The sequence below is a fragment of the Poeciliopsis prolifica genome, unplaced genomic scaffold (assembly GCF_027474105.1).
Source record: "Poeciliopsis prolifica strain line A6 unplaced genomic scaffold, Auburn_PproV2 SCAFFOLD009, whole genome shotgun sequence".
In the NCBI taxonomy this organism is placed as follows: Eukaryota; Metazoa; Chordata; class Actinopteri; order Cyprinodontiformes; family Poeciliidae; genus Poeciliopsis; species Poeciliopsis prolifica.
In genome coordinates this window covers 2,395,872-2,411,244 of record NW_026562384.1, presented here as the reverse complement: position 1 = coordinate 2,411,244, position 15,373 = coordinate 2,395,872, and the positions used below count along the sequence as shown (strand labels likewise).

General features: G+C 42.4%; 2 protein-coding genes across 7 annotated transcripts in view; one reads left to right on the top strand and one right to left on the bottom strand.

Moving 5' to 3' along the window:
• Positions 1-14: 14 nt before the first annotated feature.
• pdgfrl (platelet-derived growth factor receptor-like) lies at positions 15-3,457 on the top strand. The gene is made up of 6 exons (XM_055034673.1): positions 15-197; positions 652-925; positions 1,012-1,163; positions 2,009-2,302; positions 2,682-2,818; positions 3,066-3,457. Exons 1-6 carry the CDS (start codon positions 143-145, stop codon positions 3,252-3,254), a joined length of 1,101 nt encoding a protein of 366 aa, XP_054890648.1. The 5' UTR covers positions 15-142; the 3' UTR covers positions 3,255-3,457.
• A 572-nt stretch (positions 3,458-4,029) lies between these two features.
• The window catches only part of mtus1a (microtubule associated tumor suppressor 1a), a 31,702-nt gene continuing 20,358 nt past the window's right edge, over positions 4,030-15,373 (bottom strand). For 5 of the 6 annotated variants that reach the window (XM_055034672.1, XM_055034670.1, XM_055034671.1 and 2 more), the window contains 8 exons: positions 11,747-11,813; positions 8,326-8,540; positions 8,134-8,239; positions 7,048-7,121; positions 6,835-6,930; positions 6,322-6,438; positions 6,129-6,226; positions 4,031-5,044 (listed from right to left, as the gene is read on the bottom strand). In XM_055034672.1, the coding sequence (XP_054890647.1) occupies positions 4,816-5,044; positions 6,129-6,226; positions 6,322-6,438; positions 6,835-6,930; positions 7,048-7,121; positions 8,134-8,239; positions 8,326-8,540; positions 11,747-11,813 (1,002 nt within the window). In that variant the 3' untranslated portion in view covers positions 4,031-4,815. Of the gene's footprint in view, positions 5,045-6,128; positions 6,227-6,321; positions 6,439-6,834; positions 6,931-7,047; positions 7,122-8,133; positions 8,240-8,325; positions 8,541-11,746; positions 11,814-15,373 lie in introns of all 6 variants that reach the window. The other variant, XM_055034668.1, reaches the window with a different exon arrangement.

The following is a 15,373-nucleotide window of genomic DNA, read 5'->3' as shown; positions in this document are numbered from 1 at the left end:
ATGAGGAGGATGGAGCTGGGATGGTAAACAGAGCAGCTGGGGCCGGTGCTGGTCCAGCGAACCTCAGAGCCTTTTTCTTCTTCTTCTTCCTTCTCTTCACCGAACCTCCGCAGCTCGCCTGGCCCAGCAGGACTCTCCGAACATGAAGCTCTGGGCTGTATTTCTTCTGGCACTGCTCTGTCTGGAGCTCCAAAACGGTGAGTGACGTTTTCATATCTGTTGATGAGCCGCGATGTGACGAAACCGCTTCTAACACTGGCAGGAGGGAAACCACTTGGTGTGTGAAGGGAAGTTTCAACTTTTTTTTTGTTTTGTTTTAAAGAGTACATTAATGCAAATCAGTTTCATATCCTCTCTATGGTCTGCATTTTTTCAGTGATGTGCATGAAAAGTGTTCAGTGGAGGAATGTTTTTTCCAAAGTGACTCTGCAGACCTGCTTCCTGGAGGTGAAGGAATGCAGCAGATGTTTCCGATTATCGAGGAATAGCTAAAATGGAACATTTTACATTCTGTTCCTTCTGAGATAAAAACAAAAGTAGAAGAAGAAGAAGAGGCTGAACTGTGTGCATTCAGAGGCAGTGGGAATGATTCATATTTTTTTTCCAGCCTTCCTTTTGTCTTGTCTCAGGTGTCTCCCTCTGTGTCTCCAGGATCCTGCCAGGCGGCCAAGAGAAAGAAAGACCCGGGTGAAAGCGGCGCCCATCCGGGTGGGAAGCGGGCGAGGGCCCGCCAGACGACCCTGACCAGCAGGAAGGGGAAGAGCCAGTCCCTGCTGACCCAGGTGTTGGACAAGGGTCGCTTCCTGCGCCTGGGCCCCAGCACCACCCTGACTCCCGGGAAGAGCGTGGAGCTGCGCTGCAAAGGGCCCAACATCGGATGGTCCTACCCGACCTACCTGGACACCTTCAACGACTCGCGCCTCAGGTGCCGTAGGGAAACGCTGCAGTTTCCGGTTGCCGGGTTGGGTTTTTTTTCTTGGCTCGTCTTATCGCTTGTCTTTTTGGCCGCAGCATCAAGCGCAGCGACAAGTACAGCCAGCTGGTCCTGACCTCGCCCTCTGCTGCAGACACGGGCTCCTACAGCTGCTGGGTCATAGTGTGCGACGGGACGGAGTGCCAGAAGGACCAAGACCGCACGTACGCCTCCTACATCTACTTCACAGGTAGGCAGTAGGGTTTGCAAGTAAAAAAAAAAAAACCAACGACTTATGTTTGGAGTTTCGCCCAAGCGCTTATAAAAATAAACCGCCCAGCAGTTTTTTGGCAATAAGTCAAAAATTGAGTTTCAAAAGCCTCCCGATTGTTCAGTCAGGTTTATTTGCGTTTCACATTTCAGCAACAAGACGCTTCAAAGTGCTTCACACCACAAAAACGCATTCAAATCATCACACAGCCGTCAACAAAATGATCAGCAAACATCAAATATGTGATTAGCAAACCAACATGACTTAAAGGAGCTTAGCGTTTCTGGAAGTTTGTTCAGTATTTTTGCTGCATTGAAACTGAATGCTGCTTCTCCGTGTCGATGCTAGCACTCAGCTGAGCTCCAGCACGTTTGGTCAACTGGCTTTACCGCTGCACTGACTGTACAATGGCGATCAATATAGTCATTGTACGGAAAGACAAATGTTTTTTTGTGGACTTACCATTTAGAAACCACTTGCTACATTGTCGTAAATTGCGCACGAGGCTCCACTTCTGCTTTTCAAAGCCGTAAGGTTGTATTATTGTGCATCTGTTTTGCAGCCATTTTCATGTGCGAGTGGCAGCAGGTTGCAATTTTCTGGTGGAGGTTCTTTTTTTATTGCCTCCAAGACTTATTGGCTTGTCATATTTGTGCAGGAAGAGGAAACAACTGCTGCATTATCGTTGCCCAGGTATTATGTGTGCCGAGATGAATAAAGTCACTGACATCAGGGGGTGAAGTGGTTTCCAGTGAGCGTTGAACTGTGATCAAAGCAGAAAGTTGGAGATCTGAGATACATTTCACGCCTCACCTTCATTCCAGACAAAGAGAACCTCTTCGTCCCGTCTGCGATCCACTTCCAGATCGTGTACCTGCGCCCCGACAGGCCCGCCATCGTGCCCTGCCGCGTGACCGAGCCCCAAGTCGAGGCGTCGCTCCACCGAGAGGTCCCTCCTGAGGAAATCACGGCAAACCAGACTCTTTTGACCTTCGACCCCACCAGGGGTTTCATCCTACAGAACCCCAGCGCGGATCTTCAGGGGGTCTTCTACTGCAAGGCCGCCTCCAAGGGGACCCCTCAGATCTCCACCAAATACCAGCTGCTGTATGTGGAAGGTGAGGGAGGTCAAAAGTTTTCATACGCTCTGATCCCCTCCACCCCTCACACCCCACATTTTGTTGCCATGTAACCAGAAACTTGCAACCAAGGGAAAGATTACATTGGCACTTTCTGCAGAAACTATATCTCTGAAGCTAAAGTCAGCTTCCTGATTCAGAATAGACCCTTTCAGACTGGGTGACGGAAGTTTACGCAATAAATCAGGCTAATTTAGGTCGAGTTGAGCAAGTTTTGCATGTCTAAATGGCAGCTGAAGATGGATTTGTGCTGGTTTGATTGTTTGAATTCCACATACTTCCACTGCCACTTGACTGAATGGATCAAATTAGAGGTCTGGGTTCAGGACTTTTCCCCATCTCCGTTTCTCGTGGACAGTTCCCAGCGGGGCCCCGTTCGTGAGCCTGGGAGCCTCTCCGGAGACGGTGAGAGGTGGCGGCAATGTCAATGTGACCTGCACTGTGCTGGGAGAACCAGAGGAGGACGTGAGCTTCAGCTGGTCCTATCCCGGACAGGTAAGAGACACGAGACGAAGACAACAGTAGAGAACTCTCTCCAGCAAGCATAAATCTGGACTTGTCACTCTAATAAACTGGAGCTAACAGCAATTATGATTGAAATTACTTGGAGAGAGAGACTTACATGGTTTATTTTATTTTACGTATCTTTATGGAGTTGCCAGTTTGAGAGTAAATGATTTATCGGATTCCGGTGTGCAGCTCTAAAAGCATTTGACTCCGGGTTGTTTCTGTGTTGCTGCAGGACAAGCGTCCGGTTCACATCCAGACACTGTGGAGGCTGGTGAACAGAGGCATGGGCCACACCACCAGGTTCTCCCAGAGCATCTTGTCTGTCAAAGACGTGCGAACCATCGACTTCGGTAGCTACATCTGTAAAGCTAAGAACGTAAACGGCGAGACAATAGTGACGACCAAAATCACCTCTTCATAGTCCCCAGGAGTGCGTGAAACTTTTCTTTTTTTTTTTTTTTTTGATGGACCTTTACCACATGTAAAGCTTTAGTGTTGAAACAGCCGTCTGCAGGACCAGATAATAACGTCAATGTTTGTCCAACAAAATGGTGTCATTATAGTAATATTTTTGAAAATCGCAATAAAGATTCTATAATTGCTTTCATTCATTTCAATGAAAAACTGGCTGCAGTTTTGAAACCGTTATGCGTTGATACCTCTGTTTATGTTGACTTCATGTTTATGTTGCATGGAGCCGTATTTGAATGAAGCACAGTGATTCGAGGGAGACGCTCCCTTCTTCCTTACAGCAGGAGGAAGACGCACGTCAAGTTTTGCAACCTGAACTGAAGGAGGTGTGGAGTTAAAAGCCCAAATTATCTCACATCCAGATGTTTTTGACTGACTTAAATGTTAAAGTTTGTTGCAACAGTGTTGTGAACATCTAGAGAAACTTCCTTTCCATGCTCCATTTAAAGCCTTTTATTGATGCTAAAAAAAAACCTAAAATGCTGTGTGTTTTTTTCCATTGCTACATCTCTGTGTTCTAATGTGCTCCTTATGTGGAATGTGTTCTGCTGGGATAGAGTTCATTTTGGACTCAGTGCAATGGTTTTCTGCTTTAGCAAAAGTCAAACTGGGTGACTTTCTAAATTCTGTCCAAGAAGTGATAAAAGAGCGCAAATATTCACGATGTTTAAATGCGGCTCTACGGAAGTAAAAGCCGTCCCTTGTTCAGGTTTAATAAAAGAGTTTATTAATTGCATATTTCAAGAAAGGGGAAACACATCTGTAATATTTCCACACACAAAATATTCACACCTTTTGAAACATCCAGTGTCCCTGATGTAAACCCAGAATCGGGACCCTGACCTTAAAGCTAACTCTTCCTTTAAGAGGTCACAGACGGGACTCAAACATCAAAGAAAGCAGAAATATTAAACAGCGTTTTCTAAGCTGGCTGTGCAGGCTTAAAAGAAACCACACACGCACCCTGTCAACAAAAATAACCGTAAGGAAATGGGTGTTCAAGGCCAGCGTATGAAACTACAGACTCACTGTTACGCTTGTGAGAAAAGGTGCTTGAGTCTGATTGGATTCCTTAGATATTCCGAATAATTATTTACACCCTTAGCTATCCTGAAGTCAGACTTTCCATGGCTGTGGAGTTCAGAATCAGGAAAAAACACAAAAGCTCATCAACACTGAAAGGCTAAATGTGCACATGTACACATGAGCTTTAGGGAAGACAAGCCTCTGACGACAAACGACAAAAAAGGTAGAAGTAATAATAAAAGTCCTGAGATTTTTCTCCTCAGCCTCCATCTGATCAGTTCTCAAAGGCAAACAACAAGGTGGCATTAAGTGCTTCTGTGCAATATTTCTCTTTACAGTATTTAGCATCTTTATATACAGGAAGTGGTGGCGCTCATCTCGTCCTTGAAGAGCCGGGGTTGGAGCTGGCAAGATTCGATCGGCTTTTTATTCCAGGAGGAAAGCTGAACCCGGGTTGCTTTTACTTCCTGGATGCAGGCCCCCCACTATCTGGGCGAGACGGGGGGGCTGGAGAAGAAGCCGGAGGCGCGGGGCGACTGCAGCTTGAAGGGATTTGAGGGCGAGGTGGGGCTGGGGGACAGCTTGCGGGGGCTGCCGACGTCTCCGTTGTGCAGCTTCCAGAGCAGCTCCTCGTTCTCCATGGACAGCCGCTTGTTCACCTTGGACTCTTTCTGCAGCGACTCCTGCAGCAGGGCCTGCTCCGTGGACAGCTGCCTGCAGGGCGTCAGCACAAACACGGTCACAAGACGGAAGGGTGTCCAGTGTGACATTTCATTCACTCTGGATTACTTAGGCCTCAAAAGTTATCAAAAACTAGAAGATTTTACTGCTCTAACTGGAGAAGTCAGTTGATTCAATTTCAGATAAATCGGCTCTGAGTTAGTTATTTTGTTTTAACAATAAACGACTTTGTTTAATACAGGAAATGGAAAGCATTTCTCTGAAGCATTTAGCATTTTATCACTGATAAGATACAATTTTTCTGATTAAGAATTGAAAGACCTCCTTCCCATCACCCTAATGTTTGTCTCTCGCTACTGAATTCAACTTAAGAGTCTGGCAAGGCCACTTCCAAATCTTCAGATATCAGTAAATTATTGAAAAACAGTTACTTAGATTTGAGGTTGTTCCTATTCAAATTTAAGACTTTTTAAGACCTTTAAGAATGAAATCCAAGAACCGCATCTCCACATAAATTTATAAACTTCGTCTAGGAAACTGGTGATGAATTTCCACTTACCCATGACAGATGCAAAACAGCATTTATGAGTTATTTATGTAGCTAGATAACTAGCTAGGGATTATTAGCAGTGCGTTAGCAGTAGCCTCAACCATCTCGAGTCACAGAACACAATAAATATGTTTGAGTGTGACTCAGACTTTTGCCTGACAGAAAAGTTCAGCAAAAAAAATAGAAACAGAATATACAAGATTAATTAGTCCTGCAATGACTAAATTTAAGACATGTGACTGTTCTAAAATAATGTCATTTTCTGCACAAAGTTTTTTTTTTTTTTTTTGCAAAAATCAATTTCGGTAAAGAAATGTCATAGAAAGGCAACTGGTCAAAGGTAGCCATATTTAAAGGCCAAGTTAATTTTCTAAATGAATTAAAGCCTCAATTTTAGACGACTTTTAAAGGATGCAGGCACCGTGTTAGGAGCTACATTCAGAAGCGGTATGAATATTAATAAAATGTGATCTCTGGTGACATCAGCTCAAATCTCTACATAAGCCAGAGGTCAGACTCTCTGATCGGTGTAGCTCCAGCCAGAAATGATCTCTGTGGTTCTGGTACCTCGACAGAGCAGCGTGCCTTTCCATTCGGGCTTTCAGATCTTCATTTTCTTGCTGGACCTTGATGAGCATTTCATCCAACTGCACCTTTTTATCCGCCTGTTTGGAACAAATGGAGCGACGTTCTGGTTTAGGTAGTTATTTATGTTGTCGTTGTTGCTGGGCGACCTTTCCCCACGCTGCCCAGTTCTCACCAGTTTGCCGATGTCCATGAGCTTTTTCTCCTGCTTGTGGAGCTGTTTGTTTTTGATCTCCAGCACCACTTTGAGGCTCTCCAGCTCCTGCTCCAAATACAGAGTGTGAGAGTCCTTCTGTGGGGACAAAACGCAGGGTCATGATGATGGGCTATGAGCAGATGAAAAGCCTGTGAATTTACAGCACATTATCCAACTGTAGCGACAGAAAAACAACAGAGGGCAGCACCGAGTTCTGACTAGGGATAATATACTGTATATTTAGTCAAAAAATATGGAGATGGAGCAGTTCCAGCTCTGCTTACTGTTATTTCAATAAGGCTTCATGTAAAAAAAAAAAAACAACAACAAACTCTCACTTCCAAGAACACATTGATCTTCTATCTGTCCATTAGTGGTTTATCTTTTGGGCAGTCACTGGTTTTATTGTTATTGGAGACTCGGGGGCAAACAGCACTGCAGTCATGAGGAGTTTCAACACTTAATCCTTTCTATACCACAGACAAAAAGTACCTGAGTGTTTTCTACCAGCTCCCTCCTCCTGATCTTCTCTGCAGCTAGCTTCTCTAACAGGGCATTATTCTCTACCGTCAGCTCCTCAATCTGTGCCTGTGGATGAGCAAAACCAGTGGGAAAACTGGTGTACATTGGTGCATCGATGGCGAAAGTGTATTAAACAGATAAATAAACGGGGGCGGTGGGGGCCAGGGGAGGAGAACTACTTACAGATAGAGCAGCTTCTGAATCTTTTAGTTCTTGCTCCAAAGACTGCAGCTCCTGAGTGTGGACTCTCCTGAGTTCTGAGAAGTTCAGAAAAATGACTGGAAATGAGTTTTCCTGGTAGATCACCATTCTACACCATATTACAGAGAAGAATCTAGGGAACTATTATTTTCATTTCATAAGAGTTTCATAAAGTTTCACAAGATATTGACTAACGATTAACTGACAAGCAGCCATTTTGACAAGACCATCGTGTCATAACGGGCTATATTGTTCATAATATGCAGAAGAAAAAAAAAAGTCATTACATTTTAACATTATGTTGCATCAGAAGTATTATTATATGCTCACTACACAGAAAATTGTTTTTCCCTCTCAGATTAAATTTAGACATATTTATAAAACATAACCAAGCAGGAACCTCATAGGGCACAGGACAGAAAATACAAAATGAAAAGTATAAAATATGTGAAACACTTAATATAGAGATATTCATACAGAAGTACTGTCTGTGGTTGCTCTAGAAGGAATGCTAAAGCTTCACTCCATGAAGTGAATAATCTCACAACAAGAAAATAAACTAAGAAATAAGAAAATAAACTTTTCTTATTGGAATCATGTCTTTCCTCCATCTTGTTTCAGTTTTTCTCTCTAATGGCTTCCACATTTTTGTCATCGTAGCGCATCAGTAATTTTTGAATGAGAAGTTGCCTCTGCTTTGTCATGCAGCTCAGCTGAATGAGTGATATTAAAGTGATAACTTAAGTTTGTCAAGTGTTTAGATTTCAAATAGGAAAACCATAAAGTCTATTTTTGTTTCCCACATTGAGTGTTGTTTGGACCGTTTCTCCATCCCGTTCTGGTGCGACACCAACATCTTTAATTACGTATCAGGTGGCTCTGCTTAAACATGACCAGCATCGCGCTCTGCTGGTTGGCGGCAAAACTACAACACTAAAGAGAAGCTTTTAGAGGACTTTATTAGTTTATCGATTGGAATTATAATCAAATAACCCATTAATAAACAATTAAGACAAATAAATTATTTAGTCATTTGCATTCCTAGTGGATCCGCTGATTTTCTCTCACCTTCCAAAGACAATTCATACTGTTGCCTAACAGACTGCAGCTGCTCTGCATGGCTGCTCTCTAGTTGCACCTTCATGGCTTCCTGATTAGCTTTCAGCTCTTCCATCTAAAAAAAAAAAGCCACAGTTAAATATGTTCAAACTGTTGCTTTTAAGGTAAGCGGAAAACCAAAAGGCAAAACCTTAGAGCTACCTGCTGCTGCATGAGAGTCTTGTACTTGTTTGCTTCCTCCTGGTAGTTGAGGTGAACATGGTCCCATTCAGCCTTGTGGACAGCCTGCAGCTTCTGCTCCAGGTCAGCCAGCTCCTGCTGGTGCTCTTCCTGCAGCCTCCGTGTCGCATCCAGCAGAGCGGTGCGCAACGCTTCCTTTTCCCTCTCCAGGCACTCAGACGAGTGGACAGAACAAGCTGTTAGCAAAAACAAACGACAGAATGTAGTGTTCATTTAAAAAAAAAAACGAAAAGAAGAAAGAGACTGAAGGGGACGGATTGTTTCAGGGGACGGATTGTTTCAGTAACTCGCTGAGCATGTAACCTAATATTCCCGCCGAGAAATTTTGGTTCAGTGAATTGTGTGACATCAGATGGTCTCCAAAAAGGAATGGAAAAATTGACTTTTCAGAGGGAGATGGCATTTTGTTCTCAGCCAACTACAGCTTAATTATATATAGGCAGAGAGAAATATAAACACAAGCAATTAAATGATTCGGTGTAGCTCAACAGTGATGACTCGACAGCAATCGAGACCTTTTATGTGTTAGCTATGTAATATCATAATTAAACACACTCACAATTACCCTCCTAGAAAGAGTGTTGTTCATGACGTTGATATTTACTTCTGATTTTGGGTGTGAGACTGCTCCATCAGCAGCTATGGATAAACAGCTGTCATTTTAAACCATCAGGGTCAAGTTAAATATGGACTGTCAAAATACAGCCATGGAGAAGCTGACATGTGTTCAATGGAGGGCATGAAATCAATCTGAAAATAGATCTGGTCAGTTTGAGATATAATCTGCATGAAGCTGAATATGAAACCTTAAAAAGAGCTTTGTGACATTTAATTAAAAACTAGCTGAGCAAAAAGACTAATTTATATTGCAGTCCTTGAGCTTGATGAATACTGAAATAATTATGGTAAACAAAGTACAGATCCACCTTGCATACAAAATACTCTGCTTTTGTTTTTGTATTGTAAGTATTTTAATAAATTATTATGGTTAAACAAAAACCCACAAAGGTGGGGAATCTGTTGTTGGGAGCCATGCTGGGTAAAAGGCCTTGGCTATTTGCTGGCCTTCCAATTCCAACACCCTCATCTCCAAAACTACAAAAATAATACATTACATATAGCATTACCATCAAAAGAGACAGAATAGCAGCTAAACATCTGACACATAGAGCAAGAGAGAGGAGGAGACCCTGACAGACAGGAGAAGCTACAACAGCGCTAATGCTACGCTATTGCTAGGCTAACCGAGGCAACAATTCCTCACCACGGTGAGACAACTGTGTGAAACACAAAGATTTTCCAAGATCTGTAGCAAGAGAAAATATGTCCTTTAGCCTGCTAATGTATGTCGCTAAATTCTGCAATTTAGCAAAATTAGATCAAATCAAGATCATTTCTCAGCAGCTCCCTTGTTTGAGCCTCTTGACCCTCTTAAAATATGACAGATTATGACCCATGAAAAGGCAAAAATAACTACATTGAATGTTTTGCTGCTAGATATTTCAATAAAACTGAAACATCCTCATGATGGGCTGGCAATATCCCACGTTAACCCAACAATTTCATACCCTACAAGGAACAAAACAACCAAATGTGTAAGCATTGTGATGTCACATGACAAGTAGCGTCATTGGTCTGCTGGGATCTTGTAAACGAGGCAGACATTAATTTCCTGAATGGAGAAAAGTGTTTCCTGACTTGAGAGTGGGTTGACTTGATTCAGGCACAGCCTGACAGTAGGATATGCTCCCCTGTGTCCCAGTGTATAAACGACACGAACTCGGTAACAGATGAAAATGAAAGATAAACGTGGTTAAAAATGGAGGAAGGTCGCTGTGCTGCAGAGAGTTACCGCAGAAGAAAAATGAACCGATCGATTATGCCTTAAGGATAACCAAAACATTAAAAGCCAGTTTTTACGAGAAAAGATTACGAAACATATAAATTTGAGGGTTCTTTTCTTTCAATGACTTTTTGTTCACAAGTTAATATTTTATCCCTCTGCTGTCTTTGAAAAATGAAAGGTTGAGGAAACAGTCAGCCTTAGTTTTGTTGTTGCAGCCAATTTTCTACTTAATTATTTTTTTAAAAAAAAAGTAAGACAAAGAACAACCAGGAGGACAAAATGATAAAAACTTACTTCATATTTTTTTTTGGAACAAAATGGAAAATGTGTAAAGTGAAAGGGGAAATGATCATTGGTAATTTTATGAATGAGTGTAGCTTAACCTGTTGTGTGTAAAGCTCGACAACAAGAGAGAAGAAACGAGCCAATGAGGAAAAATCAGTTGTAAATAGGGCTTTAAAGAAAACTAGATATCACAGGAAGTATTTATACATTCTACACTCAGAAGCAAAAAGTGACCCACAGTGACTTCAGACCTTTTTTTTTTTTTTTAAAAACCCACAAAGCCAGAAACATTTTACTAAAAACCCCAAACAGGCCTGTTTCAGGTCAGCATGGGTCTCCCAGCCAGTCTGAACAGACGATTGTGTCAGAGTACAAATATAACAACATTCAGCGTATAAGAGCAGTCATGTGGGAGTCCTGAGGTGGCTACAGAGGGGGAGGAGCTAAAAGGCCTCCAAAGCCCCACAGGGGACAGATAAAGAACACCAGCCACCAGATAAATACTGGTGTGTGGACAAGAGTTGAAGCACCAATGCATGTGCAAGGCTAGTTCCCGTGACACTTAAACAGGACTTGTTATAGTTCCTCTGCAGGCCAGCAGTGGGAGAGACCCTTAAACGTCTGACCTAACAAGTCTAGTAAAACTGGAACTTGATTTACCGCAAACTAGTTAAAAAATACCAGACAGCTCTTCAGTGGGAAATAAATTAGATGTAATCAAGTCGCAATTAGAAATTAATCGCACAATAAATTCAAAGGAGAGCGATCGTTTCCATTCTGATGATTAATATATTTTGAAGAGCATCTATGTTTACAGAGGCATTTTATTTATGGTTTCAGTTACGTGTGTTATTTATTTTCATTTGATCGTTTTTGGTTTTTGTGTTTTGCTTCGGATATTTAAAACGTCTTCCAGTTCTTCTGCTCTTTGCACAATTGAAGTTATTGGTCCAACTACACCAAAACTACATTGGTCATGATCGATATATTACTTAAAAATTGTCTGAGTACCAATATTATCGTTTATCGCAGCAATTCCTGGGACAATTTATTGCCCTGCAAACGTTATGGTGACAGACGTGATTATCACTGTAAAATTAGGAGCTAAATTAGATTTATCCAACTCTCCAATGACAATACTAGAGAGTTGAATCTTATGCATGCATATCAGCAGGGGATAAAAAGAGACACAAGTTCAACAGGCAAATGCTGGACAGTGAGAGTGACAACTGCTGCTGTGGCGCAACTTACCCAGCTCTCCTTTAAGGCTGACCAGTTCTTGAGACAGCTTTCTGCACTGCGTGGTGGCATCATCCCGCTGCAAAGGAAAAACAATTACTTCTGTCAGTGTTACTGCACTGATGAGGGGGAGGAATAACTAACTCTTGCATTGATATTACAAATACAGACATCCACACAGGAATCTCATAAGACCAGGTTTGCTAGACGGTTCTACTTATGGATAAGAACTAAATAAAACATAAACAAGGCGGGAGAGACGTTCTCTGGTGACTGATATGGAGAGGAGAAGTAAAACCCTCCTCGACATTCAACTCATGTTTCCAGTTTCATAGACTCGTCAAGTCAGGGAAACTTCCTTAGCCTTTCTGAGTCAGGGTTGCAGCTGCAGTGCTTCTGCTACCATTTGAACTGACGCAGAAACAACCCACAAACTATTCAATTCCCTGCTCTCTTACTCTGCCGATTTACATCCGCAACCCGACGCTCTGCACATCACGTTATGCAGCCCACGTAATTTAAAGACCACCGTGAGCTGCGCAGGACAAAACGGCACCAAAAAGAGTTCAGTTTACATCAGCACTGTGATCCCTCTGATCTACATCCGTTTCCCACTGCGGAGAACAAGAATGTAGAAGCCAGTTACCCTCTCTGCAGCGCAGCGAGCACTAAGACAGGCTTTGCTGCCAACGCAGCCCATGATCCAGCCTCAGCCTGAGGCTTTGGGTGCTGGAGTCCCCCCCTGGTCGCTATGGAGACCCGGTAATCCAGGACGAACAGCGGTCTGGGTGGACGTACCACCTCCACACGCATGCCCTCCCAGACTGAGCTCACCACATCTGAGGGAGGACTGAAAAAGCCGCTTTAGAGGTAGTGGAGAGAAGTGACTGCTTTACCGTATTTCATCTAAAAAAAAAGAAAGAAAAAGAAAGAAGCGGGCCGGGCCACAGAGTGCTTTAGGACCACCCCCACAGCAGAGAGGCCACTACGAAGAGGAGAACCGAGACGGAGCAGAGAGCTGGCCGATGGGATCAGACCCGTCCAGCGCAGTGACACCACCCTGTTCATAAACAGCCAGTGCAGCTTGGTTTGCCCTCCCCCAGCCACAGGCTTCTTTATTAGAAGCTGATTTCATCCAGTGACCTATCAATTTACCATCCACTCCATGAGCAACGCCGCTTACAGTCAACATGCAATCAATGACAAAAAGAAGAACAGACCACTATGCTCGCTGAGGCGATCAATAAAAGGTTGAAAAAGTCAGACATTAGTTTTCAGTCTTTGTTTTTTTTTGTTTGTTTAGCTTTTATTAAAACAGGTTTTATGGCCCTTTTCCTTCAGTTTAGTGCTCATGATCCTGCCATTTTAGGAGAAAGACGATATTTTCTCCAGCAGAAGTGTTTCCAGAGGTATACATTATGTTACTCTCCACCAAGAGTATCACGTTTATATGAAGATGATACTCTTGGTAGAGCGTAACATGACAATATGGACCGAGATAAGAGGTTATGTTTCCAGTTTTCTGGAATAGTCGGGAAGCTACAACAGGCAAATGAGGTTGGAATATAAATTACTTTGTAAATCAGCCACAAATTTGTGTGTCAACTTTTCCCATCAAATCATTTTCATATACTTTTATTTTGCGCAGACGCAGAAAAGTGAAAGATTTTACTTCTAGTGCATAATGCAAAGAGAAACAAAAAAGGTTCTCTCTGACTAAATTATTCTATAAGCATAATCTGAAAAGTGTGGCATGCAATTGTCTGAGTGACAATTTTGCAGAACCACCCATAGCTCCAGACATTTTGGGGATATGCTTAAGCTGAACAAAAATAAATGTGGCCATTCGTCAAGCAGTGTCAAATAACGAACCTCTGAGGAAACTGAATAGTAAAATTTACATGCAAATAAGTTTTTATTTAACGGTTTTTTTTAACCAGGCAAGTTGATTGACAACAAATTTCCATTTTTAAGAACAAAAAAATAAAGAAAAAATACACCCTTACTCATTCATACTGACTAAACTTGGCATGTACATACAATAAGTCAACAGCTTTTAAAAGCAGGTATTTTGATCATGTGGCTGTTTTTGAGCTGATAATGAAGTCGGCACGCAGAGCTGAAATGGGCCTCATTTACTAAACTTGTGATTGATGAAAGTAATTTCTTGCGGCGGATTTATTTCAGGCCTGTTATACTGAGCGGGGCAAAATACAAATGTACTCCGCACATTTCAGATTTGTACAAGTAAAAGCAATTTAAGAACACATTACACATATGCTTTACACTTCAAGTGTGAATTGTGAAACAAAATCACAATAAATTTTTAATAAGTGGAATTTGACAAAATTACAAAAAGTTGAACTTTTTGAAGCCATACTTTACCAATTACGCTGCTGGGTTTTGCAAAGCCAGCAGCTGAAGCAGTAATGTGAAATCAGGCAGCCTGGGGGAAACAGAAGCCACACTTCACCGTCCAAACAGGTGATAAGAAGCAGCAGCAGCAGCAGCACACAGTCTCTGCTTAGTGCTTGGCAGCAGTTCATAACCATATCAAGTCAACAGCTGGGACATTCTCACAGCGCGATGGCAAACGCCTGCCTCCTATTATTGGCATGATGAGTGGCCACCAGATTACATTCTTCACTACACGATTATTGAGATCATTAAAAACACACACATTATGCTCCTTAATGCATGTTATAACTGTCATGAATGGCAGATGTTGGTGTTTGACAGGTGTGAAGCAGAAAATAAAGCGGTTTATTATGCAACAATAAATGGAGTCAGTGGGCGGAGGCTGGAACAGCTGCTTTATCTGCCAGAGGAACAAATGTGTGTTTTAAGATTTGGTAATGCATTTGTTTTCACATCTATGCTGCCCAAAACACAAGGACATGAGTCAAACATCAGTGACTAAAGATCACGCTCTGTGCTTTAGACACAGCTGCCACATTTCAGAGGCCTCCACGGACATTAAACGGATTCTACTCAGAATCTGTTCCACCATGACAACAGGCGGCGGAGAGAACGTCACTGAGAGCCGTGCTGCTGCTGTTCCTCAACAAAACCCTCTCTGAAAATGAATTCATAGCTTTTAACAAAAACTGTTGCAAACACTGAGTTTTATCCGATCAGGACACAAATCACGTGAACTCTGCATCAACTTACAACTGCAAGAAATGTCTCTGGTGTAAAAGTCAGCTGGGGACCAGACAAAACGAAGCACAAAGGCGACTTTGTGTGACAAACACGTTTTCTAAAAGGATTCATTTTTAAAACAGGGAACTAGACTGAAGCAGAGGAACAACAAAAATCAACAGCCATTGTCGCCCCTGGCAACATCCAACTGATGAATAATGCGGATAACACTATTCAAGAACACAGCAAACAAACCATACCATACAGCACTAGTGTCTTCATAAAGGAGCCTCTACTACCCTTAGCGGCTACGCTGCTGTACCATAAAGATCGCTGGTTCTGAGGCGAGAATCCACCCTATAAGAATAAGAGGTGTCTGAAATATGAGCTTCTGTTATTGCTTTGTATAGTTTCCAAAGAAAGAGAAACTCTTGGCATCTTGGTGGAGTACATGAATAATTTACATATAAATTCATTAAAAATACAGCAGCTCAGAAG